This window comes from Mandrillus leucophaeus, unplaced genomic scaffold, assembly GCF_000951045.1.
Source record: "Mandrillus leucophaeus isolate KB7577 unplaced genomic scaffold, Mleu.le_1.0 Scaffold1007, whole genome shotgun sequence".
Taxonomy (NCBI): Eukaryota; Metazoa; Chordata; class Mammalia; order Primates; family Cercopithecidae; genus Mandrillus; species Mandrillus leucophaeus.
The window spans coordinates 280,615-295,248 of NW_012098177.1; the positions used below are offsets into that span (position 1 = coordinate 280,615).

The 14,634-nt window shown below is 35.6% G+C and overlaps 1 protein-coding gene across 2 annotated transcripts in view; it reads left to right on the forward strand.

Annotated features, from left to right (window-relative positions):
* STX7 (syntaxin 7) overlaps positions 1 to 14,634 on the forward strand; it is a 67,188-nt gene that overhangs the window by 37,908 nt on the left and 14,646 nt on the right. For both annotated transcript variants that reach the window (XM_011974114.1, XM_011974122.1), the window contains exon 3: positions 11,569 to 11,638. In XM_011974114.1, coding sequence (XP_011829504.1) covers positions 11,569 to 11,638 — 70 coding nt within the window. The remainder of the gene's footprint in view (positions 1 to 11,568; positions 11,639 to 14,634) is intronic.

Here is a 14,634-nt window from a genome sequence, read left to right on the forward strand (position 1 = left end):
TCAAATATCTTCACTAGTGTATTCTATCAAATATTTAGCTAATTGTACACAAACTGTTTCAAAAAATTGAAGACTTCATTTTATCAGGTCAGTATAATCCTTATATTGAAACCAGATAAAGACAGTAAAAGAAGAGAACAAACACTAGGCTGGGTGCAGTGGCTCATGCTTGTAATCCCAGCACTTTGAGAGGCCAAGGCTGGTGAATCACCTGATGTCGGGAGTTCAAGACCAGTCTGGCCAATATGGTGAAACTCTGTCTCTACTAAAAACACAAAAAATTAGCCGGCAGTGGTGGTGGGCACCAGCTACTTGGGAGACTGAGGCAGGAGAATCGCTTGAATCGGGAGTGGGAGGTTGCAGTGAGCTGAGGTCACGCCACTGCACTCCAGGCTGGGCGTGACAGAGTGAGATTGTGTCTCAAAAAAACAAAACAAAAAACAGAAAAAAAAAAAAAAAAACTACATATCAATTTCTTCTCATGACATAAATGCAAAAAATTTAAACAATTTAATCAAATCCACCAATATTTTAAAAGGATATAACAAGTGGAGTATATCCCAGGAATTCAGGGTTGGTTTAATATTCAAAGAGCAATCAATGTTGTTCATTATATTAACAAACTTAAAAAGAAAACCTATATAATCATCTCATTAGATGCAGAAAAAGTATTTGAGAAATTCTACTTCCATTCCTAACAAAAATTATCAGTAAACTAGGAGTAGAAGTGAACTCTTTAACCTGACAAAAGAGCATCTATGAAAACTTACAGTGTCACACTTAATGGTGAAAGACGAATGCTTTCCTTTATAAGATCAGGAACAAGACAGGGATATCTGCCCTCACCACTTCTATTCAGAATTGTACTGGAGGATCCAGCTAGTGCAGATGGATAATATAAACAAATAAAAGGTCTTCACATTGGGAAAAGAATTAAAACCATTTGTGTTCACAGACATAAATGTCTAGAAAATCTGATGGAATCTACAATTTAAAAAAAATCTACTAGAACAAAAAAGTCAGTTTAGTAAGGTTGCAAAATATATGATCAATGTACAAAAATAAATTGTATTTCTCTATACTGACAATGAGCAATCAAAATACAAATTTGAAATTTAAAAAGCTGGCATTTACAATAACATCAAACATTATGAAATACTTGGGGGCAAAATAAGTGAAATACGTGAACACTGAACAATACAAAATATTGCTGAAATTAAAGAAAACCTATACAATTGGGAAGATATACCTTGATCATGCATCAGAAGACAGTATTGTGATTTGAACGGACACTTCAACAAAGAAGATATTCAGATGGCAAATAGCACATATTTGCCATCGCAACTAAGGATGTTTGGATACTCAACATCCTTAGTTATTAGGAAAATACAAATTAAACACACAGATACCACTATTAACCTATTTGGCAAAATTTAAAAGACTGAGCGTACCAAGTACTGGAGAGGATGTTGAGGAACAGAAGCTTTCATACACTGCTGGTGGAAGTGTAAAATGGAACCGCTTTGTCAAATAGTTTGGCTGTTTTAAGAAAGCTAAATGTAACACCTGTTGTACCATCCAGCCATTCTACTCCTGTTTATTCACACATAAAAATTAAATATATGCCGATATAAAGACTTGTAGACAGATACTACTAGGAGCTTTATTTGTAATGGACAAAAACGGGAAACAACACAAAGGTCCATCAATAGGTGAATAAACAAATTGTGTTGTATCATCCAGTGGAATACTCAGCAATAAAAGGAATGCACTATTGATATACAGAGATACAGAGCATGGATGAATCGTAAAATAAGTAGGCTAACTTAAGCCAGACACCACTCTTTTTCAAAAAAGAGTAAATACTTTGTGATTTCATTTATATAAAACTTCAGAAAATGCAAAATAACATAAAGCAACAGAAAGCATGTTAGTGATTGCTTGGTGATGAAGGGAGGAAGCAACAGATACATGCAGGAGGGAGGAAATTGCAAACTACAACAAGGAAACTTTTGAGGGTGAAGAATCTAATAACTGTCTTAAGTGTGATGATGGTTTTACAGATGTACACATATGTCCAAACTTGTAAAACTGTAGTTTATATATTTGCAGTTTGTCAGTTGTACCTCAATAAAGTGGCGTTTTAATAAAACAATGTTAATAAGAATATTCTTATTAATTCATTTCTGAGCTTCAAGAGAACAACAGACTCTGTTGAACTCTTGCTATATCCGGTACACGGTGCCTACCTATATTGTTCTTGGTTAAAGTTTATGACAACTGAGAAATAGGTGCTTTCTCACTGTTGAAGCAATTATAGCTTGGGGACATTAGGTAAATTGTCCAGGGTCAGCAGCCAGGAAGAAGTGAGATAAGGTTTCCAAATCAGGCTTTCTGGCTCCAACTGTGCCTGCTGGTCAGCCTTCAATTGTACTTCTTCCTCAGTGTGATGTGGCTAAGTCTGTGTTGGAATCTCAAAGTCACTTGTCCAGGGATTTTACTAACCATTATGTTTTTCTATGTTTGGCTGTTACAAGTTGGTTATTTTATGTTGAAAACAGATGTTTTCTGCTAAAATTGAAGACAGCTATTCTTAGTTATTTTGAGACAGTTCTTTGAAGGTACTCTGTGTGTGTGTTAGGTTGATCTGCCATGCCGCCACAGCCTGGCCAGTCTCATTTGTCAGACAGCATCCATTCGCTGGTGAACTCTGACAGGTGGTAACATTATGTGTTAATAGCCCCTGATACCAAATTCAGCCTACAATTTTATGACAAACTATTCTTTACTGTAAAGCTTTTTTTCTTAAATAGTCCACTAGATGGCAGCAGATCCATGTGGAATAGAATGGGTCTTCATTGCTGTAGATGAAGAGCCAGAAATGGGACACTGTTTTGTTTTTGATGACCCAGTAGTGCCTCATTTTCGGATGTGTAGGAAATGGTATTCTTTTTCTGTTAGGAAAAAATGTAACATACTCTTTGAAGTCACGTCTGTGGAAGTGAGTAGTGGTACAGATAGTTCAAAATTGTAGATAATGCAAAAATAATTTTTTCTTTGTATTCTCATAGAGACACATGTTGATTTAATCCTATCTGTATGCATTAGATGAACTTTTCTTCAAGAAACTGTTTATGCTTAAATAATTCTTTTTATGGTTGGAAAAACTGCAACTTATTTCATGAGTTTTTTTATTTAATTGGACCTAGGCCGATCAAAATAGAAGATGACTGTCCTATAAATTCATAGCACCTAAGGCTAGATAATGAAGTGAAATCCTACAGACTGGACTTGGGAGAAAATAGGAGGATTATTTATTTTTCCAGATCACCATACTGCTTGTCATCTGACTAGAAACCTCTTATCTCCCTTTCTCTAAGCTTATTTTTCTCAAGCATTTTTGAATATGGTTAATTGGGGTGTGGCAGAAGATCCTGTGAACCCACATATCCTACTATCCATGCCTTCTAGAAGAGGAAGAACTTAGGAGATAGCCAAAAACCAGAGAGTCATAAAATAATAGAGTGCTAACAATATTTTTGCAGCAAATATGCTATAAAAATGCTTATCCAAAGCAATGAAAACGTATTTTGTTTCTAAATTAGTATAAGAGCAACAGATGAAAATGAAGTACTCAAGCCAACACCTATGATGGGTGAATAACATATTCTGAGAATTAAAGAAATTCAACTCAGTGTACATGCATGCATGTTCAATGGAAATTTTGTAACATTGTTAAATATTTTACTAGATAGACTTAACAATATAGTGACTACAGCAGATCCTCCATTTCCGTGGGTTCTGCATGGATTCAAGCAACCATGGAACAAAAATATTCAGAAAAATTTAAAAAATAAAAAATACAAATAAAACACAGGGGACACTATAACAATTTACATATCATTTATTTTATATTAGGTATTGTAAGTAATGTAGAGATGATATTCAGGAGGATGCGCATAGGTTATATGCAAATACTCTGCCATTTTGTATTAGAAACTTGAGCATCTGTGGATTTTGTTATCTGTGGGAGGTGGATGGAGGGAGGCATGGAACCAATCCTCTAGGGATAGTGAAGGATGACAGTACATTCAAATAACATGCCAAGTTGAGTTTTTAAATACAAGGTTTTAGTAATTTTTAATAATTGAGGACAAGGACCGGCCAACTTTCCCTGTAAAGGGCGGACACTTTTAGACTTTCTAGCATTTTCTTTTTTGTTGTTGTTAACCCTTTAAAACTGTAGCAACAGTTCTTAGCTTAGAAGTCTATACGAAACCAGGTTTCAGGCTCTACGGGCCATAATTTGTTGACCCTGGTGTAGGAGGGTAATGCTAGTTGTATATAAAATGAAGTCTCTGGAATCTTGGCAGTTCATAAAACCCGGAGAAAGAGCAGGCATTTCTTTCTTGATCACTTTCAGCTGGAAGAAGGACCCTTGTGATCCACTGCCGGACCTAAACTTACTTTGAGCACTGCTGCAACCCTCTAAACATCTCAGTTCAACTCCTTCAGTTTACTTTTTCAATCTAGACACACTTATTTTTTCTTTGCTTTGTCAACTGTCACACACCTGGATTATGAAATAATGTGTTTTAACGTCTTTTACTTTCAGTTCTTTTAACACACTGAAAAAAGTTTTTTGAAAACCAAGAAATCTACATTCTAACCCTAGCTCTTCTAATAAATAGCTATAGTTGTTGGAACAAGTTAGTTATTCTGTCTGGTTCTCAGCTTGTTTATAAAATAGGATTGAACTAATACCATATAATATTTCTTCCAAATTTGATTTAGTGTTTCAGATTTATGTTTCTGTAATCCCTTTATCACCTGATCAGATGATGCCTTTAATTGATCCTCAAGTGTAGACCTGCTCAATTTAAAGGAACACAACAAATTAATGTTGATGTTCAACAGCCCTCCCATTGTGCCTGGTACATAGTAGATGCCCAGTAAATGTGTGTCGAATGAATCAATGAGTGAATAATAAATGGTCATAACTACCTTTCTTAACTCTCCATTTATTTATGCTTTATGTTTTAGAAATACATATTATTATATAAGTTTTGGTCTTTCCAGTATTCCTTTTATGGTTCACTCATAAAACTATTCATTGAGGGTCAACAATATGATAAATTCTGGAAATACCAAAATGAATAAAACTCAGTCTTTGCCTTTAAGAAGTTTGCCTTCTAGTTAGGGTGACTAACTCTAACTCATTTCAGTGTATGTCTGAGTATGACATTAGAGGTTTGAATCTCCAAACTGAAATGTCCTCTTTCTTACCCTTCAAACCATTACAAATGCCACCTTCATTACAGCTTTTTGGATTGTTCTCCAATAGAACACATATATTATAATATAGGTCATTGTTTGAAACATTGTTATAGCATTTGTTGCTGCTGCTCCCTCTGAGTTTATATGGTGTTTGTACTTTCTTTTTGTCCTTTTCTAGATTGTATGCTACATAAGTGTAGGGGGACTTGTCTTCCATTTCTATTCATGAGAAGCAACTCGCTCTCATTAGTTAAATGCATTCTATTAGGCAATAACATAATGGTTGTTTTCTAAGAGGCTTCATTTTATGAGACATTGTATTATCTTAAAAAATTGTTTCAGAGTGATAAGGAGGTTGTTAGCGAGATCATTTGATTTTTAAGAAATTTCAGTATCTATAAAACCTAAATCTACAAAGCCAAAAGCACAGAGTAAATGTAGCTTTTGATTATAACTAGATTGTTAGTAATAGCGACTAATACTTTCATTATTAATCACCTGAATTATAATGAAGGTAAGCAATGTTCAAAGAATCTTAAAACAGTTTTGTTGCTTTGACCATCAGTTTTTTTCCCCCTCCAAAGACTGGCTCTGTGATGCTACTTCTCAGTGGTCATAATATTATAACCAAAAAGATCCCAGTGTAATAGTAGCTTTGGGTATTAGGTGACCCAAAATAAATTTCACTGTAATTTATCCCTTTTGTTTTCTACAGTGAATACACTTCCTTTTTTTGTACCTAAGCTTAAAAACAAAAGCTCCTGCCTGACATACTGCTGCTATCCCTCATACAACGAGAACTCCTTTCCCATTTCCACAGAAAGGATAAAACAGGTCTATTTAGTTCCTGTAGCCAATGCCAAATCTAGGGGGTGATTTCCTGTGCGCTCCTCTCTTTCAGCAAAACTGAGCAGCAGTATCCCTTAGCCTGTGGAACAGTGTCTCCGTGTAACCACAAACAGTACGTTCTATATATAACAGTGGAGGAAATAGATAGGGAAGGAGACAGACAGTTAATATATCTAAATATATACATTGCAGAACAAGAGAAAGAATATTGGCAGGTCCTCAGTTGCCACTCTACAGCTGATCACAGGCTGCAGTTTGTATTACTATTTTCCTGTTATAATAACCATTCCACGTTCCTCTTGCTTTCTTTCAGTATCTCAGCTGTTTGGGATAACCCAGATTTTCATCCCTGGGTCCTTGTTGCTCCTGCTCACAGGCTATGCGGTACTCACTTTTATGATTGTAGATGACAGTATTATGAGATCCCCTCCAGTTCATCTCCCTTTTACTTGTGTATGAGCATACCCCAACTTCTGCTTAATAATTCCCTCAGTCAACACACTACCTTGTCCCTAAATGACCAGTTGTAGTCTTGAAAACGTGATTGTTTTCCTCACTTGGATATTGTCTCTAAATCATCTTGAGAGATGGAAAAAATTGTACAAATGGATAATTAGATGTAATTGTGAAATACTGCACTTTGTCCCCTTACTTCCCAAATCCAAGTTTCTTTCTGGCTGTAGGTGAAACAGCACCCTGGAGTGCTGGTTCTTTGAGACCATAAAGATCCTATAGGACAGCACTTCAGTTTCCCAAGATGCTTGTCTCCCAGCTGGTGCCAGGATTGAGTCTCCGTAGGCCATAAACATTCTAGAAGTCCAGCAGCTTCTAGATAACAGAATGCATGGCAGAGCAGTGAATCCCATTGTCCTTGATTTTTTTTCTCTGTAATTTCTTGATCAGAAGCATCAGTGTGTGGAACGCCTTGATTGTGACTAATAGGTGGACTAGGAGTCTGGTAGAAGCATGGGGTGGGGTGAGTGGGGACGGGCGGCAGGGGGCGCAGTGGGTGCTTAGAGGATGCATAACAGAACCCAGAGTAGTACCATTGAAGTGAATATAAAATTCTGCCTCCTCCAAGATGGAAGGAGCACAGTTATCTTGTCACCAGCTAGCTGGATCAACCCTCAACAACGTCACGTCACTAGTTTGCTTTTTTATTTTTAAATTAGCACATTATTCAAAGTGTTTGTAAAGATAATTAGCCATAGGAAATAAAATGGGTGAAATCATCTCTGTAGAGCATATGGATATGCATCTGGGAAGTCCAAAGGATGAATGAAAACATTAATACAAAAAATCAAAAATAATTTACTAGGGTATAACATGAGATTACTATTGTTGCAAATTGGTGTATGGCAATGCCCATGGTCATGTCCACCTGAGTAAGGGGAAATCCATATTGGTGAGCCTCCCTCTGGCTTTTGTTCTGACAACCATTGCTAGTTTATTATTTCACTGAACAAGTGCTTCAGGAGTTGGGGTGAGGGATAGGCTGACTGACATACGTAGAACAAAATGTAGAAAGGCTGTACCAACAAGAGAACACCCAATTCATGGTGAACAGCTTGGCTCGCTTGGTTACCTTGTACCGTTGTGTACTCTATCCAGGGCTCAGTAGCAAGGCCAGAATGAGTCCTCGAAAGGATGGTTTTGCGCCAATATTCTAAGGGACCCCTGTGTTTTTCCTATTGGGATTTGCTACTAGTTTTCTTCAGTGCCCTGAAATTACACAGGCTTGGTGTACCGTTGGATTAGCTGAGTCATTAAAGCCAAGTTGTAGATCTGCTTATACCACCACTTGAACTCTCTGGATGGCCTTTTCTTTTTGGGAGTTGAAGCTGAAGCTGGTAACCTTTGGGTCATTCAGTAAAGGGTGGAAGCAGCATTAAAAAGTCTGTTTCTCATTTGTACTTGAGTCTACAAAGAAAAGCACTTTGCAGAAGTATGTCAGTTATCTACAGATTAATTCACGAAGATTTTTCACTGAGGAAACACTGCCCTGTATTTTCATGGCTTTATTTTCTACCTGCTGGCTTACTTATGCTTTGCAGACATCTAAGAGTACATGTTGCTTCCTGCTTTTCTGGTCCTAAAGGCAGATGTAACCAGTCTATTGGACTAATGTAGTGTCCTGTAGGAGGAGATGATCCATATCCTTGACAACAAAATTGTAGTACAGAGATTGAGAGTGTACATAACCATGAGATAAACCTGTGAAGGCTTGCTGATGTCCCATCCCATTGATAGCAAATCCTTCCTCATGTTCTCTGTCTTTTAGGATAGAGCAAAAAGTGTTTGCCGTATCAGCAGGTATATACAAGTAGCTAGAGATTGTGATGCTCTGTTGTAGTACATCCATCACATTTTGAGGAACATTGCAGTTGGAGTCACCACCTGAATAGCTTTTGCTAGTTGTCATGAGCATTAGCCTTCTGCATCCTCCAGATAGACCAGTTAAATGGGAATGAGAGGCATGTCCACTCCCTGCTCTTTCTGTCCTTTGTGGTGGCATTTCTGAGTAATTCCCAGGGAACAGATAATGCCCTTGGTTTTATTGTTTCATTAGAGTGGGTCCCCAAGGAGTTCCAGTGATTTCTTTCTTCCATAAGAGCCCTTACTTAGGGAGTATGAGTGAGAACTGGGGGTTGCTGAGTATATCTGTTATCTGTTCAGAAACCGGAAATTACCACATGGTGGAACTAGGCACCCACTGGGCCTGTCAGAATCTATTTCTACTCAATTCTTTCATTGGCTGAGTAATTTTATATAGCATTCATGTAGTGTACTTGTTTGTACTTTGCAAGATTGATATGCATTTCAGTCCTTTTTGTGCTATTCGGTTTATTCATGAATATTAAAGTTCCTATTCTTGGCCCATTTTTCTTTTTTTTTTTTTTTTTTTGTTATGCTTTAAGTTCTGGGATACATGTGCAGAATGTGCAGGTTTGTTACATAGGTATACACGTGTCTTGGCCCATTTTTCTACTGGATTGTCTGGCATTTTCTAAATTATTTCTAGTTATTGACTATTGCTCCCTCTTTCTTATATATTATGTAGTCTATACCTTTTGTTTTTAAGGCTTTTGATTGCAATTATATCCTCAACTGCTTTTCATAATTTTTACCAATCAGAAATGTGAAAGTTTAATTATCAGTGAAGTTGAAATTTTGTTATATATACATTTGGCTTTTGTAAATTGCAAGATTATAACCTTTGTCCATTTTTTATTGGGTTGTTTTTCTGTTACTAAAAATAACTACCACTGTAGTTTAACCTTTTTCCTCTTCATATCCTGCAGTTACTGTCTCCCATGTGTATACAAACACACACTTACATAAGTACTTGTGATATATGTACACATTTTTTATATAACATTTAACAAAGTTCTTTTATGTAGTCAAATTTGTCAATATTTTCCTCTGTGGGTTTTAGTTTTGTATCATCCTTAGCTAATATTTTATATCTCTTACTCCAAGATCATATATAAGATCATATGATAAAAACATTTATATTTCTTATAGCAGTTTAATATTTTCAATTTTACTATTTAAATTAATGGTTTATTAAAAATATATTTTGCTATGCTGGGAGGTAGGGTTCTTTCTCCCCCGCCCAAATGGTTAGTCAGTTTTCCTGGTGTCATTTATTAAATAATTTATTTTTTCTCACTTGCTATGATTTTTTCCTAAAGAACAATACCCTTTAGAGTTGAGATAAACACCTGCCAGTAGTCTATCGATGCCCATACTGCAGTTTGTATTATCAATACACTTAAGAAAATAAAGCCCCTATAAGGCAGTTCAAGAAAATCTGTTGAGGTTGAGAGGGAATATATAGCTAATCACAAGCAGCCATAAGTTAAACACAGCAAACAAAATTTGTTCATCTTATGAAAGGAAAAATCAACTCCCAAAAAGCAAAAATAAATTCCTATTAAATTAGCCAAATGCTAACAGTTACTATATGTTTTAATTCCTCTCTAGTCTTTCTGTTTTTCAGCTTTGACTTAAAAGCAGTGTTTATTACTTCATTCCCAGTGACCAAAACTTATCCTGCATTTTGTAATACTTTATCGTTCCCTTGAGCGTGTAAATAATGAATATTTTTAAAGCATTTAAGCTATATAAGTAAACCACTCATTTAAATAAAAAGAGTGGGAGGGGGTTAGATTGTTAAGAGTTCTTTGGATTTTCAGATTATTTCTACTTGACGTTTTATTTATGTATCGTGACATTGTATTTATGTCCCCACACACATAAAACTATATAGATCCTCCCCTTTTGTGTAGAGCCTTTAAAAAAAAAAATTGCAATAGTTGTAGACTTCCGGATTGTGAGTTTAACATGACTTTTAAGCCCTGCACTTCTTATTTTAAAATTTTTAAGTATTCTGAACCTCACAAAATATATATAAAAGTTAGTACAAGGAACCTTTCATCTGGATTCACCAGTTGTGGGCAGTTTTCAACTTCTGTTTAATGTGTTTTTTACTTTCTGTATGCAAATTTCTCCAATTGTCCCTACGATTTTTTTTATAGTACTTGCTTTTTCCTGATTCGGAATCCAGTCAAAACTCATACAGTGTCTTTTGGGTATTTTAATTCTTTAATTTAGAAAGCATCCCTGTCTTTGTCAACTTTTTTCTTCCCTTTTTTGACATTGACTTCTTCAAATGCTCAGGCAAGTAATCTCGTAGATTGTCCCACAATCTAAACTGGTCTAATTTCTTTTTGTGATTAGATTCATGTTAAATATTTTGGCAAGAAAAATCCATAGATCATATTGTGACTTTCTGACTGCAGCATGTCACAAGGTTCATAATGTCAGTTTTTTCCATTCTCACTGCTAAATTTGGTCATTTGTTTTCAGACAACAGATTTATATATGATAAAGTTATGTCTTTTATAATTAAGGTCATCTGTGTGGTGGTAATTTAAGTTGTGTGAATGTCCTGTGATTTTAGCATTTTTTGACGATCTTGCTAAAATCAGTTATTACATGGATAATTGAAAAATGATTTTTTCTAATTCTATTATTCCTTTCTCATTTATTAACTGTAACTTATTTACATTATATTCTAATGAAATGTGTAATCATTACTTATTTTCCTCACAATTTTTATGCTAGTAGCATTGAAGTCTGTGTGCCATTGTATTTAATATCCTAATGGGATAAGGAAGAAGATGGTATTTTGGGGTCATAAGTGCGTTTTCACAAGTTAACGTTCCCACACAATTTCCTTTTGAAAATTAATTCATTTTTGTTACTAATTAGATTTAAGTAAACCGTTTATTCTTTTTCCCAGTTAATATTTTCTGTTTTCATCTTTGTTTTTCTGTCTGTTTTCAACTGCCCAATTGCTTGTACATATTTTTAACTCATTGTTTCTGTTGCCTTAACTTTTGTGACAATTAATACATGAATTTTCTATTATAATAGCTGTAGAAATACAAAGAACTCTGAATCAACTTGGAACACCTCAAGATTCACCTGAATTGAGGCAACAGCTGTAAGTATCTAGTTAAACAAATAAAAGAGAAAGGAAAAACTCTATTGCTATTATTCTGTTGCTTTTACAATATGTAGTGTTATGTTTACTGGAGGAAAAAAATGGAAAAACAATGGAGTTTTTCTCCTACCTTATCCATACATTTGTTCCAAGCTTTTGTGTAGATTTTTCCCTGTCTGGAGTAGGAAGGTGTTTTTATTTTAAAAATCTGGCAGGCCGAGGCAGGCGGATCACAAGTTCAGGAGTTTGAGAACAGCCTGGCCAATATGGTGCAACCCCATCTCTACTAAAAATACAAAAATTAGCCAGGCATGGTGGCAGGCTTCTGTAGTCCCAGCTACTCAGGAGGCTGAGGCAGGAGAATCTCTTGAACCCAGGAGGTGGAGTTTGCAGTGAGCCGAGATCACACCACTGCACTGCAGCCTGGGCAACTGAGCAAGACTCTGTCTCAAAAAAAAAAAAAAAAAAAAAGAAAATTCTTTGATAGGCTTACCCTATCAAAGCAGAATTTCTTTAGTTGCATTTCTTATAGTTTTTAGGTAGGTTGTTTTTGACAGCCGTTGAAAAATTATACTCTAGTATCTCAATTTATGTGATTTACTTTCCATAGCTAACAATCCCTGCAGTCACCAGAGTTTTATTTGGTTTAGATCCAATACATATCCAGCTACGTGAGCTGTCTCCCCACAAGTTTATACCTACATCCTTGAATTTCAGAGAGCATTAGCTTCCCTTTAAAAAAAAAGTTATAATGAATTATGTAGTACATATTCCAGTAAATTAATATGCTGTTAGAAGACCAGCAGTCATAGCAATAATATCTTGTCTGTGGTATGTTATGGATTTTACAGAGTATTTTTACATATTTTCTCATTTGAACCTTACAGAATTGGAGTAAGAGAAATAGACCAAAAGAACTGTTTCCATTTTGTTCATGTCTCTTATGGGTTTAATGAGTTGCCCAATGTCATTTAAAACTTAAGTCTTAAATTTTATTTCAGTACTGTTACAGCTGTAAATTTCAAGTCACATATATCTAGTAAGCAATACTTCTAAACAACATTAACTGTAGAGGGAAAATTGCAAAGAGAATGATATTAAAAGATAGGTAATAGGAATTCATATGTTTAGGAAGTACAATTTGAAGAACTTACAATTATCTCTAATTTATATTTTATTTTTCCGCAGTGGATAAGTGTCAGAATGGTAAAAATGCTCCAAGCCACAATTCATTAAACTAAATTAAAATGGAATAGAAGTACATAATTCATAATAGTTGTAATATTTTGATAGAGTTAATAGTGAAGATTCTGAATATATATCCATAGTCACTCAGATTTTTTTTTTTTTTTTTTTTTTTTTTTTGAGGCAGGATCTCATGCTGTCACCCAGGCTGGAGTGCAGTGACTTGATCACGGTTCACTGAGCCTGGACCTCCCAGGCTCAATCGATTCTCCCACCTCAGCCTCCTGTGTAGCTGGGAATACAGGCATGTCCACCATGCGTGGCTAATTTTTGTATTTTTTGTGGAGATGATGTTTTGCTATATTGCCTGGACTGGTCTTCAATTCTGGACTCAGACAGTCCCCCCACGTCAACCTCCCAGAGTGCTGTGATTACAGACATGAGCCACCATGTCCGGCCTAAGGTCTTCTTTTTAAAACTTTGACTATATTATGATTTCCAAAGATTTACAAAAATGCATTAAAGATAGGGTATTTGGTAAATAGAGATAGAAATAGATTTTAATTACCCTTTGTCAGCCAAATACAGATCCCTATTCTTAAGCATATTCTTATACAATATCTCGTTATTTTAAAGGACCCTAAGTGTGACCAGACCATATTTAAAATGAGATGAAATATATGAGAGGTACTGATGTTGTAATTTGTAAAACATCACAATATGAGCTTTTTCTTTAGTGTCATGTTTTCAAATTGGAAATCTTTTCCATTTATAAGCTAGCTAGATAAAATATGGATATGTAGTCAGCACTCTGTATCCATAGATTGTATGTCTCCAGATTCAACCAACTGCAGGTCAAAAATATTCAAGAAAAAAATAACAATACAATAATAAAAAAACAAAAACTGAACTATAAAATATGGCAACTATTACATAGCATTTACATCATTGTATTGGGTATTACAAATAATCTAGAGATGATTTAAAGATATGGGAAGATATGCATAGATTATATGCAAATGCTATACCTTTTTATATCAGGGACTTGAGCATCAACGGATTTAGGTATCCACAGGGGTCCTGGAAGCAATCCCCTGCAGATACCGAGGGATAACTATAATTTACTTCTTTTATTTATTGTGTTCCTTCCCTTTACAAGGAAATGCTATTATTTTTTCCAGCGCAAACTTAAATAATAGTAAATTTGTACCATTATTGTCTCTTTCCTTTTTATTTTTATTTTTATTTTTTGAGACAAGAGTTTTCCTCTGTTGCTCAGGCTGAAGTGCAGTGGTGCAATCTCAGCTCACTGCAACCTCCACCTCTCATGTTCAAGTGATTCTCCTGCCTCAGCCTCCCAAGTAGCTGGGATTATAGGCATGCACCACTGCACCTGGCTAATTTTTTTAATTTTTGGTAGAGATGGGGTTTCGCCATGTTGGCCAAGTTGGTCTCAAATTCCTGGCCTCAAGTGATCCTCCTGCCTCAGCCTCTCAAAGTATTGGGATGACAGGTGTGAGCCAGTGTGCCTGCCGCCACCTTTTTTTTTTCTTTTTTTAAGTATCTATAGCATATAGAGAATAGCATCTATTCACATAGAGAAATAAGAGAGGCCAGTTATAACTAGATCTGGGAACTGGGCAAAGTCTAAGGCAACAAATGTTTTCTTGCTCACCTGACCTTCCAGGTGTGAGATGCAGATTAAGGGCTGCCACATCCCCAGTATCTCAAACAAAGGATCAGACATCCAACAGTCTCTCCTTCAAGTTCCCTCTGATTTGAGTCATCTGTGTTTCTAAATGGTCATTGAT